At 56.7% G+C, this 11,930-nt stretch overlaps 1 protein-coding gene across 2 annotated transcripts in view; it reads right to left on the bottom strand.

The window, feature by feature from the left end:
• Positions 1-499: 499 nt before the first annotated feature.
• Positions 500-11,930, bottom strand: part of IGSF9B (immunoglobulin superfamily member 9B) — a 37,963-nt gene continuing 26,532 nt past the window's right edge. For both annotated transcript variants that reach the window (XM_086626975.1, XM_086626976.1), the window contains 3 exons: positions 9,304-10,932; positions 1,110-1,231; positions 500-723 (listed from right to left, as the gene is read on the bottom strand). In XM_086626975.1, coding sequence (XP_086483101.1) covers positions 500-723; positions 1,110-1,231; positions 9,304-10,932 — 1,975 coding nt within the window. The remainder of the gene's footprint in view (positions 724-1,109; positions 1,232-9,303; positions 10,933-11,930) is intronic.

Here is an 11,930-nt window from a genome sequence, read left to right as displayed (position 1 = left end):
CAGCTTTCCTGGGATTATTTGGTTGTGTTTTTTATCATAATCAGATTCATGGGATTACCAGTTCCCGTCTGGGTTGTTAAGTTTCTTGTCAATTAATTACACCCTGTGCCATTTAATTTCTTCCGGCGATTGATGGCCAGCTGCTCAATTCCACACTTTCTCCCTAAACGCGTGCTGCAGAAGCGGACATCAAAAGCTCCATCTACGCCTTTTAAGCCTAGAGATCTTCTCCGGAACCGAGGTGCAACACCCTCTCCCCCTTCCCACCCAACCGAAGCCGTCTGGAGTTGGGGAGGAGAAGCAGATCCGAGGAGCGCCCAGCCCCAGGCATCCCTCCCTGTCCCCCCAACCTGTCCAAGGGTCCCCCCCAGCTCATCCCCACCACGAGCCGCCGGACCCCCCGGCAGAGGCGGCAGCGTAGGGGCATCCCCCCACCCTGGCAGCACGACGTCGGCCCCCTCCACCCGCTCCTGTTTAACCTTCTCGGGCCGGCGCTAGGCTAAAGCAAGGTGGCGTGGCCGCTGGCGTCGTCGTGGTCCACGCTGTTGAGAATGGCTGTCTGGTCTTCGGGGAGCTGCCGGTGGCAGAGGTCGTCCTTCAGTGCCGAGAGGCGGGCGAAGGGGTCCTGACGAGGGTGTCTCTTCTTCTTGCGGAGGCAGACAGCTTCGTCAGGCCACAGTACCTGAGAGCTGGGAAGGTGCTGAACCTGGGAGGCAGAGCCGTCTGGGGGGGTGAAAGAAGGCAGATGAGAGCAGAGCCAGCAGCTATCGAGCGCTTTGCGTGCCGTAAAAAGCGGGTTATGGCAAGCCTGGCCCCAAACCTCGGCGAGGAGGGAGGGCATCATTGGGGAAAATTAAATGAATGCTCAAGAATAAAATCCAGAACAAATCGCTAGAGATGGGAGATGCACGGAAGGGGAACTCGGTTTGGAGGTGGGGGAGAGACAGCCTGCAGGGGAGCAGCCCAGGGAGCCATCCCTTCGCAGGGCAGGGGGTGAGGGCAGCATCCAGGCATGGGCTGGGATGCTGGGGCCGGCAGGGACCTGCCCGAGCTCTGCCCACAGGGAGACAGAGGGGATGCCATCGGGACCACAGGGTCCTCGCACTCACTGGCTTGTTTTCTGGATTTCGAGGAGCCCTTGGATGACTTTTTGGGCTTCTTTATCCGCTGGTATTTCAGAGCTTCGAGCCTCTCAGGTGCAGCAGCGTCCCCGGACGGAGATGGACGTTTTCTAGGAAGCAAAAGCAGACAGACGTCGTCAGCGGCTCTCTGCCACGCTCGGGCCTCCGGACGTCCCCGGCGGGGGATCGGTTGACCCCAGCCAGCTGTGCCGTGGAAAAGGAAAAGGTGAGAAACCCGGGGCCGAGGGAGGGGGGCCAGCCAGGCGTGTCGGAGCGCGGAGCGAGGCAGGGGTCCCTACATCTCCCTCCGCATCGCCGCACGGCACCGCGAGCCCAGCCGGCGCCGCCGGCAACATCCGACGCCGGCCCCGCAAGAGAGCCCTCGGCACCCCAGCTCACCTGCCTGCCATGCCAGCACCACTAAACAAAAAAAAGGACGGGGCAGATCCTATGTCCGATAAGGTATTTCTGGGAAGTGGTGGGAAACCCCTTGGGATGGAGAGAGAGAGAGAGAGAGAGGAAGAGACAGGCAGAAGCGGCACGGCAGCATCGAGACGGGCATCACGAGCCACCCAGGGCGGACAACACCGGCGCCACAAACAAGCAGGGAGGCAGGATCCTGCCCGGTCCTGCTCCCACAGCCAAAAGAAACCACGACAGACGAGGACACGAAGGGCACACGCCGACAGAGCTGGGAGCGGTACCTCGTTCCCAGGTCCCTGCTATAAGCAACAACAGAAAAGCAACAGGAGCATCTACTCCGTTAACGCCGAGGGGCTGGGAGCTGGGTTTTCTTGTCCTGGGGGACAGGATGTTGTAATAAAAACACTGACAAGGTTTTATTGCGAGAGGCAAGGAGGGTTTTGCAAAGGTTGTTTCCTGCAGGACAGCCTGCAGTTGTAAGCAATAGTTTTCCAGATTTAGTCCCTGAGTAGCTCTTCTACAGGAACCAGCTCAAGGTTAAGTGGCCTCCCTTTTGCAAAGGGATTTTTTTTTTTTTTTTGCTCTGTTTTCTTCACTGTACCCATTTTTTCCCATCCAAGGGCTGGAAAGCCTGACTGTTGCAGAGGAAAACCTTTTCCTTAGGAGAGTGGTGAGTCCAGCTCTCATCCATAAGGCATCAGAGCATCCCTCCCTCTTGCTGCTTTCCCGTATCCTTCCTGCTCTCCATTTTACTTTCATGACCCTCCAGGGTGCACCAACCAACCATGCCACAGAAGGAGAAGTCTGAGGCCACAGGTAATGACCTGGGATCAATCCCAGTTGTCACAGATCCACAAAGCACCTTTCATTGCAATACATCCAACGCTCAAAGCCAGGCTCCAGAGAGGAAAGCCTGGAGATTTAAACCAGCGTGCCTCTAACAAGCCTGTCCTACCCTTCAAAGGAGGAGATGACGCTCTTCTGCTCTCACAACTTGGTCATCAGAGGTCAGTGACCAAATTGTTTCAAAACAGCCACGCAGAGGACAGTGCTGACCGCAACTCCTGCATCTTCAGCCATCTGTGATTGGGGTACGCTTCAGCAAACCCAGGGCTCTTCACAAGGCAGCAGGACGGGCAGGTGGAGGAGTCGCCTCAGCCAGCTGCAAGGAGGCAGCATCGGTGCTTTCAGACTCCCGCTTTGTCACCAAAAAGTTGCAGATGAAGTCATCCCGGTCCGTCAGTATGGTGCGATCCATCCGGCATGGCAAAAACAGCGCCGGCAGGAGCAGCAGGGAATGGGTGAGCACCCAAGCTCGAGCACCGAGCCCAGCGCACCCAGGCTGCTGTACAAGAGCCTATCCACCTACAGCGAGTTTGGAGCTTCTCGTCTCCCTTGGGTTTCAGATGGAGCCACACCGGCACTGAAAACACCCCGCCGGCTTCCCTCGGTGGAGAGCACGGTGTGACAGCAACGCATCACGTCCCAGATCCTGAGCAGCTGCTGGAGCGGTGATGCTTCAGCTGGAGCAGCACAGGCAAAGAGCTCCTCAGGGATTTTGCCCTCCGGGAGCAGAAGGGGTTGGTTTTGAAGATGCGTTGTGATTGCAAAGCGTCTCTGTTCTGCTAGCAGCATCGCAGAGCACCGGGAAAAGCGCAGTGTGAATTGACGAAGCAGCTGGGGCACAGCAGATGCGATGGAAAACCAAAGACCAGGCTATAGAAAAGCTCCTTTTCACATTTCCCATCGCAACAGAGACATCAAGGCGTGGATGCTCCTGGAGAGCCTCTGTTCCAGCTCCCAGCAGAGCAGCACATCAGCCGAAGATGAAGTACCTCATTAGACAAGCTGGTAGTCCTGCTGGCTGGATCCAAGCGAGAGCCTTCCCTCGTAGCAAGGACAACGTTTACCATTTATACTTCTTCCTGAGTACAATGAGCTTCTCTCAAGAGATGCTGCGAGTGGCAGTTCTGAGCTCTATTGGGGCACTATACGTTGAGCTGTATCAATGCCGACATCCCACGCACACACTGGCTCCCAGTAAGACCACAGCGACCCAAAGAGCCAACAGCATGGGACTTCCATGCAGTAATTCCTGCTCCAACAGTCAATGGCAGGCTTTTTCCATTTTATATCCACCCAACACAAGTATTTACGCAATAGTTACACTCAGGCAAGTAGTTGGCTAACGGCGACCTCAACTACTCCAGCCCCAGTCCATCGCTGATGGAGCTCACGCGTGCCCATCAGCATCTGCTTTCCATCGCCTGTTCCCACCACCCAGACAACTTTGCTAATATTGCTAAAGCTCAACTTGTAAACGGTTCTTGCTATTTCCATTCTTTTTTCCTTCTAAGAAGATGCTGCCGTGGCACGTTGACAAAATTAGACAGATTTACGCGAGGGATTATGAGGAAATTGCCTGAAGCTCATTTCCACTAGTTCTCCGTAATTGGGCTTGTATTTATACACACAAATATAAACAGCGAGCGCACTGAGCCCGTGTGTCACCATAAATACAGTCTGACCTCTGGCAAGGAAGAGGTACAGCGGAGGACGAAACGACGCTACTCACCAGCCAAATTTTATCTGCTCTACCCACCCTCTATTTCTTCAAAGGACTCCAGCTCTTTCAAATTAATTTTCATTTTAAGCCTCTTCCTGCCCCCAGAGTTCGCATTTTGGGCAGCTGCCTGTGCACAAGAGATATCTTGAACACCAACAGATGAGAGGTTCAGGGAGGTGGGCAAACTTCTAGAGACTTCAATGCAGAGCCAAGCAAAGGAGCTTCAAGAAGCGCATGTGAATTCCTGACATGAGCCTTCTGTGAGATGCCACAAACGCCTGGAGCAGCCGTTTTCCTTGAGTCTTCAAAGGACAGCCCTTCTGAACAAGCAAAGGTCTGAACTGCATGGACAGAGTGGTACTGGGAGAGCTATCCAACCCAACACACATCTCAGCTGCTCTTCTTCAAATGCCTTGCCACATGCGAAGCAAAGATGTAAGGGAGAAGGCCCTCAAAAGCATCACGAACCTCTTTCCACCCAAAAGGGAGAACTTGTATAAAGGAAGGGTCCAGGAGATTTAAGGGCACAATACAGGTATTTCACCTTGTGGAGGTCTCAACACATGTTCCCTGTCACTTCTCTCCTTGAGTAAAGACAGTGACATCCAGGAATAGTTTGGACATGTAAGAGCACCCTCTTGGACCAGAGCCCGCTGCATCTCAGCGCCACCATGTCCTTCAACATTTCATCCTCCTCAGACGAAGATCTCAGTTCACCTACACAAGGCTCCATCTCAAGCTCAAGTCCTGTGTGATCCCATGAGACGTCGTGCAAGTCGGAATTCCCCCTCTGCTCTGAGGCAGCGCTGGCTGCCGCCTCCATCCCAGGATGTCATCCCGCACGGCTTGAGATCCTTCAGCGCCAGAGGTGCTAGAGAAACACAGCGGTGACGGCCCCTCACCCCAGAGCTGCTGCCAAGGCACCACAATGAGGGAGGAAGGGGCTGGTCACAGTGGGGAGCACACCGGAGAAGGGGGTCCCTTCTACAGGCCTGCAGACACCACGACTCGTCTACACAACGGACTTCACCATGCTGACGGGAGAGGAAAGAGGGCGAGGGAAAACGGGTCGGACTGGAGAGGAAGAGGGGGATACAGTCCCAGGAAAGGGAGAGGGAGAAAGGAAGATAAATGAAAAACAGGAGTGAGAAAATATATAAGTAAATTAAAGAGACTGAAAAGAAAAAAATAATAATAATAATAATAACTAAGAAAGAAAAGAAACGCACTCAGACAAGCGGACTCACAACTTCTCCAAGCGGGAGGAGGCATGAAACACATGCAGAGGATCAGCACATGGACAGTCTTTAAAGGGGAACCTGTTTTCTTTCAAGCGGGGAGCGAGGGGTGCTCCTCCTCCCGCACGCCCGGCGCCGACGTCCCTTCGTCGCTCAACGCTACGCCGCAGCCAAGCCCTCCAGCTCCCGGCATTGGCAGTGCCAGCCCAGCAAGGGGCAGGGGGCCGGGGCGGCCACCCGGGGCAGGCTGCGGTGCCGAGGGGCGCGGGGGCTCGGCGCCTTGTCTGTGGTTTTTGGGTTTCCCTCCGCAGGGAGACAACAGACCCCCGACTCCTTCCCCATCAGGGGATGCATCGCCGCGCGCTGCATCCAGAGAGAAGATGGGAAAACCACTCGTGCCAGCTCGGTAGCGGCATTATTTGTCCCTGCCCATCGGTAAAAACCAGCCAACCTTCACCCAGCCGCAGCCACCGAGCCGGCAAACTGCTTCTCCCTCTCCTCCTCTCAGCTTTTATTACAGCAGCACAGAAATCTGGCTGGTCTGGTCTCAAATCCCTGTGCTCCACACGCACTGACAATTTTATGACCCCAAATCATCAAGAAATTACTTGGCTGGGCTCTTTACAGGATTCCTCGCTTATTAAAGTGAGATTTATTCTTCCGGCTCCCCCTTTTTTGGAGATAATGACTCTGGAGTTGCTCCTGCGACTCCAATCCCCAGCAACATCTCGGAATATGACGCTCGGCTGCTCCTCAGCAAGTGTCCTGCTGGGCAATGTCACCCTGCTCCTGAAACCTCATCAGCCCACAGTATCCAGCACCGGACACAGGAGCAAGAGCCACACCGAACCCAGATCCAAGCCTGGACTCACCTCTGCTGCACTAAAGCCATGTTCACTCGTGTCCCTAATGCTCCCGGAGCAGGGAAGCACCACAGAAAAAGAATAGAGAAAACAGCCACATCCTCACCGAGGGCTTCTCCATTTCTTGAGAAGTCTGGCACAGCCCAGATCTCACTGAGGCTGGGTGCTAGCTTTGCTCCTCATGGGACATCCTGCTCTGCAATCAGCAGCGGAAAACAGAAGGTGGTGGTGGCCAAGCGCTTAAGAGCTTTGGAGGCTGCAAGGCTCAAACTGGAAGGTGTTTGCCAAGACAGAGGATGACTTCTCAACAGAGCACACATCCTGTACCTGATCCCATCACTGTGACTCGTCACTCCTTCCTCACCTCTCCAGCTCTCCCCACCTCAGGACAACCCTCCACATCAGCTGGAGGAGTTCCTCTTTCCTGGAAACATCTACCTGATTGCTCTAGGCATCTCATCTCTCTCTCGTGAGGCTCTTTTCCAGTCCAACAGGGCTCCTCAGGCTGTTAGGAGAGCATCAGCCAGGACCTTGACTCTTTCCATCCACACCAGCAAAGCTTAAGTTTTTGTAAGACCTGTCCTAAGAAAGCCTGGGCATAGCCAGGCCCTAGAAACTGTCTCATCTGCAATCCCACCTCTCCTTCCAAAACCAGCCTGGCTGATAGCCAAGCAGGTCAGCGTTCCCAATCCTTGGGGTCAGAAATGACTACTATCCCATGGGGCTTTAGCAGTTTTAGTGACATTCTCTGCTCATAAGGTCTGAAAACCACCTCCCGATTACTCCATCCCAGTTCCAGGGATGCCCGTGGCCATCTAAGAAACCAGCCCCATGAAGGCAGCCCGAGAGCTATTTTCTTGGGAGAGCGTTTCAAGATCTACTTAGGGCTGGTTAATTACAGCTGGGCCAGAAAAAGTCTTAAAAAGATTTCTCCAAGGAGTATTTCAGAGAGGGAGGGCTTTTACTATGACTACACTTGTGATGGGAACAATAACACCCCTCACTGGCAGTCTGAAACTGTAGTTACACTGCGGCCAACCATACAGTCCATCTTAAAACACAGACTTCTCCCATTTTCCATGACCAAGGAGACTCGGGAAGAAGGAAACAGATCTGGGTACTGATGGGAACAAAATTCTCCCTTTCCCAGATCGCAACTGGAGACTGATTCTGGAGCCCCGCTCCGAGCTCACTGTCTGCAGCTCTTTGCTCTGGAGGTGGCTGTTTTGCCTGGCTCCAGGAGATGCCCATGAGCTCCTCCTGGTTCCGATCAGCCAGGACAACCCTACCTCAACACGCAGGCAGGGAGCAGCGGCGTGCTGCTGGGAGGGGAAACCCAAAAGCCACAGAGACTGTGCGTCCAGAGGTGTTTCCTAGTGTTTTCGGATTCCTTATTCCCCTTTAAAGGAAGAGATGGTATTGGAAAAGCCCCTTCCGTGTCCCCTTCTCATGCCCCGCTCCCGGCCACCCTCCACAGCACCCACACCATCCTTTCGGACATGGATCACCCTTACCTATTGAGCTGAGGAGAAGCTTGTCTCGACAACACTGCCCAGATAGCTGAGATTAATCAAAAACAAAGCAGTTATCAACACCCGCAAGGAGCCGAGCTCCGCAACACATCAGCACGTCAACAACTCCAAAGGAAAAGGAGGGAAAGAAACCAAACTGAAACACAAACAAAACAAGGCTGGAAGAAGAAAGGGGGAAAGAAACAGAAGAGAAAAGAAAAGAAGAAAAGAAAACAATAATCGAAGCAGCGAATGGAGACACTGCGTAAAAGCACGGACAACAGTGCTGCTCTAACGGGAATCTCTCCTGGAGCTGGGTCTCCTCGGGGTGCCCTGGCTTAGGAGACGTGGACCTACGTCTACGTGCTCGACAGCATCGCTCCGTAGCTGCGTTTTCCAGAGGCACACACAAGTTCTTTCAGGCTCGTTCAGCTCCTCTCCCTCCCCATCCTCTCCCTTCCTTCCCCCTGCGCTCCCCAGCCGGGCCATGCCGGAGGGGTTCTCTAAGGCCACTAACGCTTCCAGGTACCAGAGGGTGGGAGTGAAATGCGGAGGGCGCTGCGGGGTGAAACGCTGTCTCCCCCCATCCCCATCCCCGAAACACGCGCCTCTTCTCCGTACCGCCTCCGACCGCGCCGCGGGGCCGGGCGCCCCGACGCCTCTCTGCCGCAAGCCGGAGCGGGGCTTCCACCCCGCCAGACAACAAGCCGAAATGAAGCGAGACGAAAGGATGGGACGGAAGCACGGCTACGGGGTCTGAGGTGCTGTGAAAGACGGAGGGAAAGAGGAGAAATACAGAAAGAAAGAGAAAGAGAGAGAGACGCTTTTTGCCTGGAGCAACCCTGGTACCTGGAAAACCAGCCGCTACTGTCTAGTGCAGCCACATCCCTCTTTAGGGCAGGATCTGAGCGTGCCGGCAGCCTCCCGATCTCCGCTGGGGTTAGTTTATTTTTTTTTTTGTTTTATCTTTCCTCCTCTCCTGACATGCTGCTGGTGTGGCTAAGTCCTCGAGCTCTCCCTGCCCGCGTCCCGGGGCTGCAGCATCCCTTTTGCAGGTGGGGCGGTGACCGTGATAGCTGTTTCTGTCATGCATTAAAGCTCGCTAGACTCCGCGGGGAGGAAGAGGAGGAAGAAGAGGCGCGGCGGCCCTAATGTTCGAAGAAAGCCAAGAGCCAGCAGCTAGAAGAGGAAACAACTGCCAGTGACACCAGGACACTTACCTACGCGAGCCAGGTCTTTGCACACCTGGTAGACAACCCGTAGCCCGAATCACAGCGCTCCCGGCTTCCCAAGGGAGCGGATGGGGAGGAAGCAAACATGGCGCTGGCACCAGGAAGGTCGCCTGCCTAAAACCCGGCTCGCTCGGGCAGCGGCCATGCAACCCGTGCCCGCGGCACCAGCCTCTTCCTAGCAAAGCTCGCGGGACGCCGTCTCCAAAAGGGATGCTGCAGCACGCCCAAGAGAGACCCTACGAGTTGGGATGGCGATGGCGGGGAGAAGTCGGAGGGAGCGGGTGAGGCAGGGTGGGGGAAGCCGGGAAGGGTAGCTGAGGCGGGGGCACCACGGGGCTCAGGCACTTACCCCGTGGCAGCTACCGTGGTGGACGTTGGCTCCGGTTGGAGAATCTCCTCGCCGGCCCTCCTGGGAGAGGGGATGTCTCCAAAAACATCCATCGTGTCCACGGGCAGGGAGGAGCCCTGGGAGCCGGAGTAGCCAGTGGCCAGGGAGGTGAAGGTGGTGGCAGTAGGTCGGTAGCTGGGGCTGCCTCCCCGGCTGCTGGGTGCCGGAGATCCCGTCGACGGCGTGGACTTGCGGGAGAAGCTGACCGCCGCGGGGGGCTGCAGGGTGATCTCCGACACCTCTGCCTGCTGGATGAGACCCGGCCGGGGCCGGGCGCGGGCAGTCAGCTCCGGGGAGCTGTTGCGGGAGCTGAGGGGGCTTTGGGTCAGAGGAGAAAGCCTCGAAGGTTGTAGCACCACCTGATGTAAACTGGGCTCAGCCCTCCTGACCTGCCGAGGGCTGGGCCGAGGTCGGGGCTGGGGCTCGTACCACCTGGTGTCCAGGCTGAATGTGCTTGTGCCGCTGGGGCCGACGGGCTCGGACGGTTCGCGGTAAGGCAACACGGGTATGCCCATACCTTGGCTGGTATGTCTTAGCTGCCCTTGACATCCCATGGGTTGCATAGGTTTGTCCTGCCACTTGGTGGTGGTGGGCACGGAGGCTTGGCCCCCGCCGGGAGACTTGCCGGTCCAGCTCTTTGGTGCCTCCAGGGGCAGGATGCCCGGGTAGGACGCGGGGACCACCTGGAGGGAGGAAGGGGGTGGCCCTCGTGGGAGGCAGCCGGTGGGCTGGGTGCCCTCGGCCGCCTCGCAGGGCTGGAGCTGGTGGGGGAACGGCGCGGGGGCCGGCTCCAGGCCGCCGAAGGGGAACTCGGCTCTGCCCCAGGGCTCGGGGGACCGGCCCCCCGTGGGGGTCTGGGCCAGGGGCAGCATGCTGTTGGAGGCGTTCTCCCCGTTCTCCTCGGGGATGGTGGGGTGTCCGAAGGGCCCCTCGGGGGGCAGCGGCGGGGAGGACATGACCGAGCTCAGCGGGCTGACTTCTGGCATGTAGAAGGGCGGCGGGTCCACCTCCCCGGGGCTGCTGCTGCTGAGGTAACCGTAGAACTGGTGGTGGAAAGCCCGGGGGGCCGGCGGGCGGGCCTGGCCAGTGGCCTGCAGGGCGCCGGGACCCTCCAGTGCCCGGTGGAACCGGGGGCTGTATGCTGGTGGCTGAAGGTAGGACTCCTGGCTGGAGGAGAGAGGGGTGAGCTGGGCTTTCAGGGCGGTGACGGAGGTGGGGACGACGGGGTCGTCGTTCTCCTCGTCTGACTGCCTGAACTCGGGGTACATGTCCGTCTCCTCCACGAAGGGGAAGCCCTCGATCCGCCGCGTCTTCAGGGAGGGCTCCATCTCCGCCGGGTCCATGACGAAGCGGCCGTCCGGCCCGCGGCTGATGAGCTCGATGGGGGTGGTGGCCTCGGCTTCAGCCTCCGCCTTGGAGACACTGTACTTCTTGCTGCTGATGGCTCGCTTGGTCTTCTTGTAAAGGGAGAGCTCCTTCTCCTTGGTGGGGCTCAGCATCCGCTTGGCCTGCGGGCCCTGGTCGTCGGAGGACTCCGATGGGGGACGAAGCGTGCGGATGCTCTCAGGACTCACCTTGCCGGAAGACAACCTGGACCACAGGAAGAAAAACCGAGAGAGTGGACGGTCACCCAGAGGGGAAAGGAGGTCTTCTCGCCCAGAAGAACCGCCACTCAGATCCAGAAAAGAAAGTGCTACCAGCTCTCAAAATAGGAACTGCTGGGAAAACTCTAACCAGGACGGTAGAGTCTTGCCCAGCCACGGCACAGAGGACCAGCAGCAGCACACATCATCCTGGGTCCTCAGGAGCAGAGCTCAGCACACTTGGCATCCCCCCAGCGCAGGCAGCCCATGCCAATGCCTTGCAACAAGCTCCACCAACCCCTTGCAACAAGCTCCGCAGCCCCAGCAGGACGAAAGACAGATCCAGAACTCGCTTCCAACTCCTTCAAAGGTTTCCTACGTTCACCTGAGCCATCCACACCAGGGAAAGCCCCCCGAGAGGAGGGACGTCACGCAAACGTCCCCTCCCGCAGAACTCGGCATCTCTCTTGGAGATCCTGATGGATCATTTCAGACCAACTTTTTCCCCTGCATTCTCAACACTCAAACTTAAGGCTGAGGGTCTCAAAAGGCAGAGAGCATCAGAATAGTTCACTCATCCCTATCAAAAAAGCCTTGGACAAACAGGACTGAAAGGCCAAAGGCAGCAGAGCCAACAGAGACAATGCAGCCACGGTTATTTCAGTGCAGCAGACGAACCAAAAAAAAGAGCAAGATTAAGATCCACCAGCACCGGGACATCTCGCAACAGTCCAAGAGCCAAAGCGTGAGATGTCCACATCTCAGCCTCTTGTGCTCCCATCGGGAAGATGCTCCCGTTGATTAGCAGCTATATGTGCTTTTGATGGGCTCTGCCAGGAGCTGGGGGTCTTGCAGCACCACAATCCACCACCTTTGGGCACACGTGGAAAGAGGCTTCAGCAGGGCACTCTTCGTTTCTGAATTTCCCAAGAAAAGACAGAGCCAACAGAGAATGACTCAAAAACTACATCGAGCTTGCACGAAGGACTCTGTTCGCAGCAGGCT

The sequence above is a fragment of the Tauraco erythrolophus genome, chromosome 26, assembly GCF_009769465.1.
Source record: "Tauraco erythrolophus isolate bTauEry1 chromosome 26, bTauEry1.pri, whole genome shotgun sequence".
Taxonomy (NCBI): Eukaryota; Metazoa; Chordata; class Aves; order Musophagiformes; family Musophagidae; genus Tauraco; species Tauraco erythrolophus.
Note: the sequence above shows the minus strand (reverse complement) of the source record. Positions and strands in the feature narration are given on the sequence as shown.